Below are 14,081 nucleotides of genomic sequence, written 5' to 3'. Positions count from 1 at the left end.
CCAGCTCGTCTCGCGGCTCCGGCCCCGCAGGCTCATGGTGCTCCAGGCCGGTGTCTCCCCGTGTCCCCAGGCTCTGTCTTCCCTGCTCGTCCACGTCCCCCGCGTAGACACGAGGCCCCCCGTCAAGGACTGCCGCATAGGTTTCTTGTGCGTTTTGACTCCAGAAATACATTGGGGCAGTTTTTCTGTTGCAAAGCAGCTGGCCAGGCCGCAGGGCAGTGTGATTTCAGCCCCCTGGGCTCCCACCTGGGACCTGGGATTATCATACAAGTCATGTCTGGTAACGTAGCCTCGCGTGGCACCCCGCACGCCCTGGCAAGGACCCCGTGGCACCAGGCTGCCAGTCGCTGCTATGCAGGCTGACTTTAATTGTTGCCAAGTCTGATCATACAAGAATGAGATCCTAGGTTCACACATCGTGGGTTTCATTCTGTTTTAACAGCTTACTGGGGATGAGAGTGTACAACGTCTACGACGTGGATAACAAAACATACCTTATCCGCCTGCAGAAGTAAGAGGTTTTAACATTTCTTAACGCTCCGTATTTATTCAGATGTAGCAACCGAGCATCAGTATCGCGTGCTGTTAATTGTATAGACTTGTTTCCAGTAAGGTAGTGGTGGTTTTCTGCCTTAAAGAAGCAGTTTGGTTGTGGGTGTTCTCAGAAACTTGGTAAAATAATCGTTGTGAAAAGGTGTGAAAACAATTGAGATACAGATAATAATTAAAGAGCATGTGCATGGTATGCCTGAAATAGCCTTTCTCGAGGAAACGCCAAGAGCAGTGCGTATGCTGTAATGGCCAACAGGTGTGACCAAAAGATTGCTAGTCTCCTGTGTTTGAGACTGGACCCTCTGGTTATCCAGGTTGATCTGTTCACTGCCTCTTTCTAAATACTGCTGTCTTTCCTTTCCAACACATTGGGCCAACTCTGCAGTGAACAAGGAGGGAAGCCTTCTCAAGGTGATTTTCTTAAGAAGTGTGGTAATCCCAGATATTGAAGTGATCCTGTTTAGTTTTGTAAAATCAACCCTATACATGTAAAAACATATTTTGAATTTTTGTTTCCAACCTGGCCTTAATAGTATTTCTGCCCTGCTGATATTTTCACTCATTCTTACGCATGGATGAAGGTACACACCTATCTCTGGTACCTTTATGTTCAGCTCAAATGCCAGCACAGATATGTAATGTAGTTTCTGTAATAAACTGATGGCTTTTAAAGTGTTAAATGGTGATTCTTTTTTTTTTTCAACAGGCCAGAATGCAAGGCTACTCTTCTCCTTGAATCTGGTATACGGATTCACACAACAGAGTTTGAGTGGCCGAAGAATACAATGCCATCTGGCTTTGCAATGAAGGTATATTAACTTACTGGTTGCCTTATGAGAAGACTGGATATCAAAAGACTAATGCTTTGTATTCATTTTGCCAGGTAGTTTAGCAGGAGACCTGAGTGGGTCTCGCTTCAGGGTGAGGGCCTTTTTCTTCTTACAGTGACCCCGGGTGATTCAACTGTTTTTGATACTATAAGTGTGAGTGCATACCACCAAAAATGTTTCATTTCTTTCCATTTAAATTCATTAGTTTTCATGAAGATGAGCATAGCATAGCTTGATTTATCTGTAGTCAGTGTGGTAAAGCTATTAAATCGATGTCACAGAAGGGGCAGTAGCTGAAGAAATATTTCACTGTAAAATACTCTGAGTAGTTTTATTATTTTACAGCTTCTTTTATATTTGCATGCGTTTTAACATCCTCTTTTCCTCCTTTGGCAGTGTCGTAAGCATTTAAAGTCTCGAAGGCTTGTCAGTGTGAAACAGCTGGGCATTGACAGAATTGTGGATTTTCAGTTTGGAAGTGACGAAGCAGCCTATCACCTAATCATTGAGCTCTATGATAGGGTAAGTTGATAACCCCCCCCCCACCCCAGAATAGTGTGTTTTAATATGGACTTTAATCATGATTAATTTTTGATATTTTGTGGTATTTCAGGGAAACATTGTTCTAACAGACTATGAGTACACAATTTTAAACATCCTGAGGTTTCGCACAGATGAAGCAGATGATGTTAAATTTGCAGTCCGGGAACGGTACCCAGTGGACAGTGCTAAAGTACCTGAACCTTTACCTACTTTGGAACGGTAATTACATTATTTCTGTAACATCAGTACTGGAAACAAAGCAAAACCACTTCTAAATGTAAAAATAGTACATGTCTAAATAGTTTTTTAAAGCTTTTAGCATTTTTTTAGGTGGTCAGGATGCCTCATACAGAACTGAAATTATTTGGTTTCTTTTACTGTCAATAAAATGCCCCAAATCTGTTTAGCCCTGCACATACGTTGTTTGGGTTGGCAGCTCTCCTCTCTGTTTGTTTCCTAGGCTGACTGAAACAATATCAAACGCACCCAAAGGGGAACTGCTGAAAAGGGTTCTTAACCCACTTCTTCGTAAGTAAAATACTGTCACATACTTCATTTTGTAAAGGACGTGCATTCATTTTTGACCAAAACAAGAAATGTTTAAAACAATTTGAAAAACTCTACCAGAAAGTGCAAGGCACTACTTTCCTTCTCTATAAATATATCTTCTTTAAAAGACTAAATGTTTAATCTGAAACCTGCCTCTCAAAATTGTAGGAATGTAACTGGGATTCTTAAAAAAGCACTAGAGGGCATAGGGCCTTCCCACACAGTGCTCATTGTGTTACTAAGGCCTAAAATTAAATGTCTTACTCAGGGTAGAAATTAATTTAGTCTTGATGTAGGCTCCAGCCTGAACATTTGACTTGCTTTCTCTAATTGCTTTCTCTCTTTATAGCTTATGGAGCAACCCTCATTGAACACTGCCTTATAGAAATGGGATTTTCTGGCAGTGTCAAAATAGATCAACATATGGAAAATAAAGGTATGTGAGCATGGAATATTTATAAAAATGAAAGTACAGTGTATTGTCCATGTATTCTCAAGTTATGAAATACAGTTTCTAAAGAGATGCATAGCCTTTCAATACAGAAGTTCTGACTACATCGTTAAGCATTTATTTAACTTTTTCCAGTTTTGGGATGTCCCATATTCTCTTTATACCACATGAATTGTATGTGCCCTTATATTTTTCCATCCCTTTCACTCTGATTCTGAGTATTTATGGGTGTGTGTAGACAAAACCGGGGTCCTAAATTGACATGCACACACTCAAACTTACCTGCTTCTTTGGCAGTAGGGAGGAGAGGGCGAGCTGCCAGCGGGCAGAGCTGTCCCTGGGTTGCGCTGGGGGGGAGGGAGTGCTCTCCTCCGTGGCAGCAGCGGTCCTCACCAGGTGGCACCCGGCTCAGGCGGTCCCAGGGGGGCACCACAGCTGCAGAGGAAAGCACCGGACCTCTGCGCACCTCAGGCAAGCAGGGTCCAAGGTGGAGGTGGGGAAAATGATCAGGCTCACTGTTGGTTAGGTTTTTTTTCCTTGGGTAGAGCCTGCCTTGCCAGGCTGCCTGCAGGGACTTCCTACAGAGTCTGGTGCTTCACTCCGCAACTGTAGGGCAGCAAACTAAAACTCTTCGGAGCAGTTTCTTTGCTGCGCCCCCAGTCATTTAAGGAGTATTACGCTGCTGAATTTGCTACAGTGGCTGGAATTAATGCGCAATAGGCTGCCGACGCATGCAAACACCAACGCCATTAGAGTTGTGCAAAAGCATTTAACCCACTTGAAAGTGTCATGCACACATGCCCCTTGTTTTGTCTACACACAGCATATTATAGCATCATGTAGGGTACAACTATTCTGGCATTGAAAAGATTAATAAAGGGCTTTTCATAAGAGAGCATTGTACAGAAGAGTTAGTGTCAGAATCCGGAAGTCTTATATGGATTGAAATACAAGCTGGAGGATTTTGAGTATATGGAAAAGAGGTTTTCCTTACTCATTTGGAAAGTGTAATTTCAGATTGAGGTAGTAAAGTTAGAATGTATAGTATTGTAGCTGTAATCTGGATATTTTTGGAAGGAGGGTTTTTATTATGTACATCTTTTATGAATAAAAATAATTTAATTTTAATGCTTGCTTGTTACAACATTGTGTGATGTGGTAGTGGAGACATTTTAGTGATGATCTTTCAGAAATAATGATCGTAGTCGTATAGCCAGACACAAACTGGCAACTTCCCTCACACAGTCTGGTTCATTTGCAGTTGTTTGTGCCAGCACTTAAATATTTTGTGTGTGAAACTTTTTTTTACTTTGTTTATAATATATCTTTATGATAAAAAGACATAAATGAGGCTTGCTTTGAAATTGAACAGTTGTAGCCAATGCAAAGAATTGATAACTAAAGATAACTTTAGTAAGATGAACTCTTTTTAAAAAACAAAATTATAAGACTGCTGCTTTAAGGGATTTTCACAGGGTAAGATACCTTCTAGAACTGACTGGATAGGTACATTGAAGAAAATTTCCCTGTACCTTTAACTAGAAATGCAGATCAGTCTCAAGCCTACAACTGCTGTTTAAGCAATACACTGTTTATTTTTAAAATACCCGATTTTTCTTTAGAAAATATTGAAAAGCTATTTGCTGCATTACAAAAGGCAGAAGAATACATGAGGATAACTGAAAACTTTAGTGGAAAGGTAAGTCTTCATAGAACCATGCAAATACAGTGAAATCTGATTAGTTAGTCACAGGGATTGTCTACATCTGACATAAAATTATCTTATGTTTTGGATATGAATGTGTGGGGGATATGAAGCAGAGATCTTTGACGGATTATTTTACACCATCATAATCTGATAGGTCTTATATAGTATTTCTGTACAGAGTATGGTTTTTTTTTGTAGTAGAAAAGGTGCACATTAAGAACTTATCTGTATAATCATGCTACTATATATAGTAGACCTGAGTGTATACAGCTTGCACATGGAACTTTTGTAATATATTTTTTCATTATAAATTTTGAAAACAGTTTTTAGTGTCTTGATATGGCATGCAAACATTATCTCATGAAAAATTGAAGATGGCTAGCTACCAGTAATTAGTCATTTGTGAATAATTAATCGTTATTACCAGTCTTCTTGGAGAGACTATTTAACCATATTTTACTAGATCAATTAAATTTAAGAATTCCAAAATTAAACTTTGTAATAAAAGCTAATAATTCTAATTGGAAAGTGATGTACATGTATGCTGTTGTTGTTTCTGTGTTAAGTGCTTGTGCTATGTCTTTTATTAATGTTATGGTGTCATCTATTTCTCTTTTTTTTCCTGTGGTCATAACAACCCTGCAAACTGTAATGCTTCTAGAAGTTCAAATAAATTAGCCCATTATGAATTCCTCGCTGCCACAGCTAGATTGCTTCTGATATCTGAGCTGTTTTATTTGAAATTAGCTTAGGGTGTCTGCACAACATTGTAGACTACAGAGAGACAGATGTTTTTTTTCCATATACTAACAAAGAATTCATAATGGGCTCCTTGCCTTGAACTTGCAGCTGTCAGATGAGTTAAGGGAATCAATTTAATGCATCTGCTGACATTGTACTAAAGCATTTTTGCTGATTTTTTTTTTTAACCTCTAAACTATTTCAAGGCTATCAAAATGATTTCTGTTAGCCTGCTGCTTGCTGAGAAATCAAAATTTAGTGTCCTTGTCTTATGTCTTCAAGGTATTCATTTGTTAGTAAGCAATGTGACCATAATTTATTCTACACTTAATACAATAAATAATTAAGTCCTTATTAGAAAGATAGCCAGGTATGCATCTGTTTATTACAGTAACAAGTCTTGAGCAAACTTTTGAGCTTGGTTCACTCTCACTTTGATTTTAGTGGCCAAATTGAGTGACAGTCTAGCCAATCTTTTTCTTTCATCATATAAGGGAACAGACTCAGAAAAAAATATTTTCGTAACACCTACATGGAAGAGACTCAGTCGTACCACAGATTGAGCATCTTGATTCTGACTCACCAGGTTTTGCATGGTAATCTAAGTAGCCTTGTTTAGGTTGTAGGGTGTAAATTTTGAAAGTCTTCAAATTGTTGCTGAAATTCAGTATCCAGTATGCAGTGCAATGGAAAAATAGCTAGAGATATATGGGCAGAATTTTACGTAATAATTCAGTTAAGCACATAAGTAGGGACCTACCAAAATCACGATTTTGTGGAAATCATGAAATACGACATTGGCCTTGAAAGTGAGCAATGTCCACAAAGTCTGTGGGGAAAAAAAAGAAAAGACAACTTACTGAAAATAAAATGCTGGCTCCCTAGAAGGAAGGGGAAGGGGTGGTGCCACTTGATAGCCCTTCAGCAGCGAGGGGCAGGGCCACTGGGGCTTCAGCCATTCAAAGGTATGGAAGCGCCACACCATGATCAGCCCATGTATATGGCAGCCGGCCCCGCAAAATCAGCCAGCTGCCTCCTCAAATTAGGTAGATCCCTACACATAAGATCTCGGTACTGAAGAAGTAAACATCTGAGACCAAATGCACTGGGAAACCAAATATCTTTCACCTATTCCTATCTTAGCCAGAGAGAGGAAAATGTACCCTCCTCGTAAAAAACAAATGAATGTGCATGGCTTTTTTAATTATTTTTTTAGGGTTATATCATACAGAAAAGGGAAAAAAAGCCAAGCCTAGAACCAGATAAGCCTGTAGAAGAGATTCTCACGTAAGTATCTGATGTGTTGCCTCCTTTTTCTATTAGTTTGCATACTATAAATTAGTTTTCAGTGATACTATTAAATGCATATTTTGCAGATATGAGGAATTTCACCCCTTCTTGTTTTCTCAACATTCAAAATGTCCGTACCTGGAATTTGAATCATTTGATAAGGTACAGTGCTTTTGCTGATACTGTACTTAAGTGACTGGCGGGCGTGGAAAAAGTTAAAGAAAATATGGTGCAGAAACTTTTAATAAAAATATAGAGCCCTCAAAAGTAGTGACTAGCTTCAGTTTGATGGGTAAAATTACTTAAGCAGTAAGTATCCTATAAGTTATGGGAAGGGAGAGAGGCTAAATTAAATGTTTTGTGATGATAAGCTGACTCTGGTGGTCCCAGTTTGTCTGTTATTTCTGGTGACTGAAATGCAGCTTGAGGCATTTGGTGCAAGACATGTTCTGACAGCATTATCATTTCTAACTTGTTTAAACAAATTTTGTTGGGGAAAAAATAGGAATTTTTAGATGGTAGATTTATAGCTAAAGGTAATAGGAAAAGGTATGGTGATCTATAACTTAAGAACCACAGGCACATGGCACAGATTTCCAAAAATATGAACATGCTGCCCTTTTGAGTCCTTAGTTAAATACAGTGAATGACTTGCATATAGTGATTTCATTGTAAATTTGATCTCTAGTCCCCATTTCATTCTCTTGCAGTTCTTCCCTTTTATTTTTTCACTTTCCTTCACAGTATTGAGGATTTTTAGTAGCTTAAATAAAGCCAAAAAGTACATGTTCAAAGCAGAGTTTCTGCCTGTTGGAGCCACTAAGAACTGGACTGACTGTTATGTGCTTGATTTGGACTTAATTTTAAACAATTGGTTCAGAGATGGCTGTAGCTGTAGTAATTTCAAAGACTGCACAACCTTTGGGCTAAGGAACAGGTTCCCCTCCATTACCACATTGGTTAGTAATATGGAATTTAGGTTCATTTCAGCAAGGTCCCTAACTAGATAACTAGCTCCACACTTACAGCATGGGATGGGCTGAGTACTTTCTTGAACTGATGTCTTTGCTAGATGGAAAGAGCAGGGGAAGATGCTGAGACTAGGAGTGTTAGGGTCTTGGTTTGCAGTTGTCTCCTCTGTGAACAAAATCTCCCTGGTCCTCTTAATTGTTCCTAATCCAGGTTATTGCACTCTTTGAGATCAGTTTCTTCTCTTGAAGGCAGTGGATGAATTTTATTCCAAACTAGAAGGCCAGAAGATTGACCTGAAAGCTTTGCAACAGGTACGGTCTCATTCAAAAATGGAACAGCTGATGTTACTCCTGCAGAACTCAGGATACTGGACATTTGCTCAGTATAGGCAAACTGATTCTATATGGCTTGGATAGTGGGAGATGTATTGTTCAACTAAAAATAATGGGTTAGCCTGTGTGGAGCAAGCTTGAAGCCAGGTGCATCCAGCACAGTTCTCGTTTGAAAACTGCTTTTACTACTAATGTTGTTACCAAAGTTATGTTTCTCCTTGGATGATGATTAATCTGTACACCTGTGTCATTGAGTATCTTGTTATGGAATCCCTATCTAGCTATCACTGAAGTCGCTATCACTATTCTTTCTGTAACAATGCTGCACAGAATCCTCTTCCACTGCTTTCTTCTCTGCATTGGAACATGGCACAATGAATATCTAACAGCATTTTAAATTATCAAAGGTACAGTTTGTAAGAATTTCTTTCTTCTCTTTTGTTTTGAAAGGAAAGACAAGCAATGAAGAAGCTGGAAAATGTTCGTAAGGATCACGAACATAGACTAGAAGCTCTTCATCAAGCTCAGGTAGAACTGATGTGTTTTCATAGGATAAGTCTTAAATAAGTGCTTTTTAACATTCCATGGAGAATGGGGTCTGTCATACTACTAAGTTTTAAATCAGAGCCCAAGATTAAGTGCTTTCTTACTGGTGAGCACTTGGTACTTTGTTGGGGAGACCTCACCTGCCTGCAATGATTATCAGTGCTTTGCACTTTTTCTGTAAGGTGTCACCTGGCCAGACCTAGTTGCAGGAATTGAAACTTCACCTTGATTTTTCATGCAGTTTCATTAATTGGATTTATATTTAATTTAAATCAGCATTTTAAGAAAAATAATGTTTTGTTCTGTTTGATTGTTTTATCTGAGTTATAATAAAGGATTTTTTTTCTCTCAAGGAAATTGATAAGGTAAAAGGAGAGCTTGTAGAAATGAACCTCGAGATAGTAGACCGTGCTATCCAAGTGGTTCGCAGTGCACTGGCCAACCAGATAGACTGGACTGAAATTGGAGCGATTGTAAAAGAAGCTCAAGCTCAGGGCGACCCTGTTGCAAGTGCAATCAAAGAATTGAGGCTTCAGACAAATCATATCACAATGCTCTTGAAGTAAGTGTGTTGTAGATCAACAGGTGAATTGCATGAACAACAGAATAACTGGGAAAAGAGGATCTTCATTTCTGTTTGCATGGTTTGTCAGTTCCCAGTTGCTCAGTGTGTGATAGCAGCACTAAAGGAACAAGGCTTTATGAGCAGACAGATGGGTACACTCAGCTGGAGCTTCAGAATCCCTCTTCCTTCTTGTTTATTCTTTAATTTGGTTAGTGAAATAGATTGTTTAAGTAGACAAAAGCCAAAGGTAGCAGCTCGTGCTGAAAAGTGGCAGAAAGTGTCCCAGAGGCAGTAAAAATGCTTCTGGGGTCACAATCACTCTTGCCTCTGGGACACTTTCTGCCACTTTTCAGCATAAGCCGTTACCTTTGAACTGCTTAAGTAGACAAAAGCCGATATAGCAGGCAACTCCAGGCATGTAGCTCAGTGATCCGTAGAGTTTCTTGTGATACTTTGACCCCAGGAAAAAAAAAATCCTTACAAAGATTTAAATGGTGGAGCACTGGCTGGTAAAAATAAAATAGCCCAGTGGGAGTGTTAGATTTCAAGATACAGATGATTTACTTCTTCCAGTAAAAACCTTGAAATGGAGCTTGATATTTGATTGGAGCCTAGAATGCATTTAGAAAAAAGATTCACCATTTGAGATACAAAACCAAAAAGGTTTCTGAATGTATTGGCACTGAACAGTAATGTATGTAACAGCGGGCATGTCTACACATGCACCGGATTGCACAGTCCCAGGGCCACACAGGTTGTTTCCTTTGCTGCTGCACAGTAGCATTGACATCAGGGTTCGTGCCCACTGACACTATTTCACCATAGCGTCTTGCATAGATGCGCCCTGTGGAGTTTATTAAAGGTGTAACTCTGTAATCCTGAATCTGAATCTGAGCTGGTATATAGAAAAGCCCAACAGAGTAGAAAACTGATAGCTGAAAATGTCTTAAAAGCTAGGAGAGCTCTCAGAAAGCTCCTCTAAAAGTTAACCTACAGATTTCTAGTTATATAATCCAGCTTCCAAGTACAACAGAAGACTGAACTATCTTGATTCCAGGGACTGGTTTGTCACAATTTACTTTCTGTGTTGTAAGTCCCACTGCTGCTTCAGACGGGTTTTTTTTTTTGACAAATTAAGGTCACATGAAGTGAATCTCACATCCACAGTAAAAAAGTCAATGAAACGAACAGTCATACTTAACTCTATGAAAAGTATTACTAAGCTATGTGCTACTCCTTTGTCATTTGGCTACACTCTACCAAACACAACAATAGAAAACAAGGTTCACTGTGCTGATAAGGAGCCAAGAGCAACTCAGAGCAGTACATATTCACAATGTATATCACATTGGCTGTTGATGATTGAACAGGAATTTTACAAAATCTCAGCTCATTACCTGCCTATATATGTAGAGCCACAATCCTTTACTTTGCACAGATGTCAGTAATAGAATATCATACGTTTTATCTTGGTTTTCCTTTTTTGGAATACATATCCTCAAAACCATATATACTAAGTATGCTTTCTCTTCTAAAAGCATAGCATATTTTTTAGGTTGCTAGCAGGAATGAGCTCCTTAGGTAAGAGATCAGAAATGGTGCAACAGAACAAAGTTTCAGAAGAAAAGTGCTGGCTTGTTGAGCCTGAAATGTTACATTCAAATTTTTACTGAATCCAAAGAAAAGTTCTAGCTTTTGTGCAGGTTTCTTCCATGGGACTGAAGACCCTGGAAGCTGCATATCCATATCTGCCTTGGAAATTGCCTGCTTGTCTGTCCTGTTCTGTGACATTGAAGTTCATGTCAGTGTCACATTCCCTGCTTCTCTTAGCAGTGAAACCAACAAAAACATCAGCCTCATGTTGCAGGCTGTGATTTGTTTGCAGCTAATGTTTTAAAAATTGGTTTTGATCCAGTTTGTGCCAAAACCAAATTTTGGGGGGGAAATGAAATTTCTTGGAGGAAAGCATAATGCTGGATTTTAAAAGAAAAGGTCTGGAATATTTTTAATACTGTCCTTTAATGTTGGGGTAGGAACCCTTATGTACTGTCTGAGGAAGATGATGATGAAGCTGATCCAGCGAACGAAGAAAAGGAGGAGCCAAAAGGAAAAAAGAAAAAGAATCAAACCAAACAGCTGAAGAAACCACAGAAAAACAAACCATTATTGGTTGATGTTGATCTCAGCTTGTCTGCCTATGCCAATGCCAAAAAGTAAGATTTAGACTGGGCTTGGTAGTTTATTATTTTAGCTGTAGAATGGATGCTTCCCTGCTCTTGCAGTGATGGCTACTACTGTTTTAGTATCAAGTATTCTCTGACTGCCATGTTAAATGCATGTTGATCACTCTGAGCATAGATACATGCGCATAAGAGTGGCTTCTTTCTCTCCAAAGTGAACATCAGCTCAATACCCTGCATGCCGTGTGAGGGAAAGAAGTAACTGATTGATTAAAGTTTTCAGGCACACAGTAAGAAAAGAGCTAAGCCACATATAACATAGTCCATTACCAGATGGAATGCTTACTGCAGATGTGAAGTACAATGGGAAGAAATGAGCTATATGAATGAATGCTGAGTTTTTAGATGTAAACTGATCTGTGTTTCACAGGTATTATGATCATAAGAGGCATGCAGCAAAAAAAACACAGAAGACAGTTGAAGCTGCAGAGAAGGTACTGATATTTTTTTCTGATTTGTTTTGAATATCATGAAAAGCAAAGACCTAAAATACTTCCAATGTGTAAAACTTGAACTTTCGTCACTGAATTTTCAAATTACTTTTTGCATTTATAATAGTTGGACAACTGAATTTTTTAAGCTTCCCTGCAGTTCATTTCTCTTTATGGCTGTTAATTTGCCAAACTGATTTAATCAAATATAAGGCTGATAAATTTCAGCTTTAAAAATGACTTGGTTTTTATCAGTATTGACACTCTGTCAAATGGCTTTGTGATGGAACGGTGTAGCTATGACAGCAGGAGCCATAACGATTAGGTATCTGATAAGTTCTTTAGAGTGTACGTTATAGAGAATCTACAAGACTTTGTAAAGAGGACCTGTGTTTTTCAAAATCAAAAATGTTTCAGAACAACTTTTACTGACACAACTTTAATTCTGCATGTTAAGAAACGGTATTTAGGCCTAGAAATACACCTAGGCAGGATAATTTTAGAGCTAGCAAAGCCCATCAGTTGATATAGGCTGTTGTTTCTAAACTAAATACCATTTCTTAATATACAGTTGTTTCAATAAAGGTTGTCCTGAAACATATATCATTTTGAAAAACGCAGGTCTTTGCTACAAAGTCTTGTAGTTTCTCTATAACATATACTCTAAAGAACTTATCAGATACCTAATTGTTATGGCTCCTGCTGTCATAGCTACTGAGCGCCATCAAAAAGCCATTTGACAGAGTCTCCATATCCCCTCACTGTTGAATTGGTACTTATATAATTATTGCATTTATGGAATTGTGATGGTCCATGTTTACCTAAACAGGCATTCAAATCAGCTGAAAAGAAGACAAAGCAAACACTGAAGGAAGTTCAAACAGTTACTACCATTCAGAAAGCAAGGAAGGTTTATTGGCAAGTAATTTTTTATGATTCTCTCTGAGATGTCATAAACGTGTGCATTTTAAAAAGAACACCGTCAAAAAAATAAGATGAAAATAGCTTTTCAGGTAGTACACCTGTCCTGGCTGGCAGCTGCTGTAGTTTCACTGTGACAGGCTCTGACCCTGACTGTAGAGCAATAGGGAAGGAAGCCTTCAACAGAGCCCTGCATAAGTACATACATCTGCCTGTGCAGATCCTTTTGTGGGTTTGAGGCAATATCATCCTAAATGTTTGCCTGGGTCATTTGTATATCCAGGAGAAGAATTAGAGAGATTATATAATCAGTTTCTTAGCGAAGGGGTATCAAAGGTATAGTACAGCAAATACTGGTAGGATGGAAAACCAAGCTACAGGCAGCAAGACTTTTTTGTTTATATCACCTTAATATCAGTGCTTGTATTGAGCTAAAAAAAATCAGTATTTAAAAATACAAGTGGTCAACGATGCAATATATTTAATGAAAAACATATCCTCTGTGATAAGTAAAGAATTCCAGTTATCTTACGCTAAATGGTATGATACAATTTGACAGGTTTGAGAAGTTCCTGTGGTTCATTAGCTCTGAAAATTACCTCATTATAGCTGGAAGAGATCAACAGCAGAATGAAATGATTGTGAAACGATACTTGAAATCAGGTTAGTAAGATTAAATAAGGCATGTCAACACAGATTTTGTTTTCTTTGCTGATTGTTGTGTATTTATGTATTGTGGATATAAAACTGAAGAATACTATTAGATCTGTTTATTTTGGTCACCGAACACATTTTATATACAAACTAGGGATGTGCCGATATTTTGGTTGGCTGTCAGATCAGCACTGATAAAAGGAGAAATGAAGTTATTGGCTTTTTTGATTGTTGTAGCCAATAGTTATGGCCATGAGCCTGGAGTACTGTGGCAAGTCCCCATGCTCCACTGCCAGCCCAAGCCCACAGCAAACTGCAGGTCCCAACGAGGAGGGGGAAGGGGTGCTGGGGTTCAGTCACAGGGCACTACACTCGGCAACAAAGGGGCTCCTGCGGCTGCTGCTGCCACCATGCCAACACCATGCACACAGCAAGGGCCTGAGCACTGGAACTACTGCAGAGATGTTGGGCTATGCACAGGTTGAGTAAGGTGCTGCACGAGGGACGTTCCGCTTTGCCAGGCATCTTTGCAAAAGCTGCTTTTCCCTGGTGGCTGTGGGAGCTCAGCTGCATGGGGCCTGTGGCAGAAAGCCACCTTGTTTCTCCCCAAAATCTCTGCCCTGTGACACTGTGACTAAAATCTCTGAGCAGCAACCATTTGATTAGGGTGGACCAGCATGGAGGGGACCACACCCTGGCTGGTCTCTTGAGCTGGCTGCATTCCTGAGGGAGGGGGAAACCTGCTCCCTCTGCCTA

At 39.2% G+C, this 14,081-nt stretch overlaps 1 protein-coding gene across 2 annotated transcripts in view; it reads left to right on the top strand.

Moving 5' to 3' along the window:
- The first annotated feature begins 422 nt into the window (after positions 1-422).
- Positions 423-14,081, top strand: part of NEMF (nuclear export mediator factor) — a 29,536-nt gene continuing 15,877 nt past the window's right edge. Inside the window, exons 1-16 of one of the 2 annotated variants that reach the window (XM_019550992.1) lie at positions 423-511; positions 1,259-1,361; positions 1,779-1,904; positions 1,996-2,144; positions 2,386-2,453; positions 2,824-2,910; positions 4,548-4,624; positions 6,591-6,661; positions 6,751-6,826; positions 7,885-7,947; positions 8,419-8,496; positions 8,868-9,076; positions 11,113-11,292; positions 11,690-11,753; positions 12,580-12,668; positions 13,231-13,334. In XM_019550992.1, the coding sequence (XP_019406537.1) occupies positions 453-511; positions 1,259-1,361; positions 1,779-1,904; positions 1,996-2,144; positions 2,386-2,453; positions 2,824-2,910; positions 4,548-4,624; positions 6,591-6,661; positions 6,751-6,826; positions 7,885-7,947; positions 8,419-8,496; positions 8,868-9,076; positions 11,113-11,292; positions 11,690-11,753; positions 12,580-12,668; positions 13,231-13,334 (1,603 nt within the window). In that variant the 5' untranslated portion in view covers positions 423-452. Of the gene's footprint in view, positions 512-1,258; positions 1,362-1,778; positions 1,905-1,995; positions 2,145-2,385; positions 2,454-2,823; positions 2,911-4,547; positions 4,625-6,590; positions 6,662-6,750; positions 6,827-7,884; positions 7,948-8,418; positions 8,497-8,867; positions 9,077-11,112; positions 11,293-11,689; positions 11,754-12,579; positions 12,669-13,230; positions 13,335-14,081 lie in introns of those variants that run through there. The other variant, XM_019550993.1, reaches the window with a different exon arrangement.

Source organism: Crocodylus porosus, unplaced genomic scaffold (assembly GCF_001723895.1).
Source record: "Crocodylus porosus isolate Cpor-Errol unplaced genomic scaffold, CroPor_comp1, whole genome shotgun sequence".
Lineage (NCBI taxonomy): Eukaryota > Metazoa > Chordata > Crocodylia > Crocodylidae > Crocodylus > Crocodylus porosus.
Note: the sequence above shows the minus strand (reverse complement) of the source record. Positions and strands in the feature narration are given on the sequence as shown.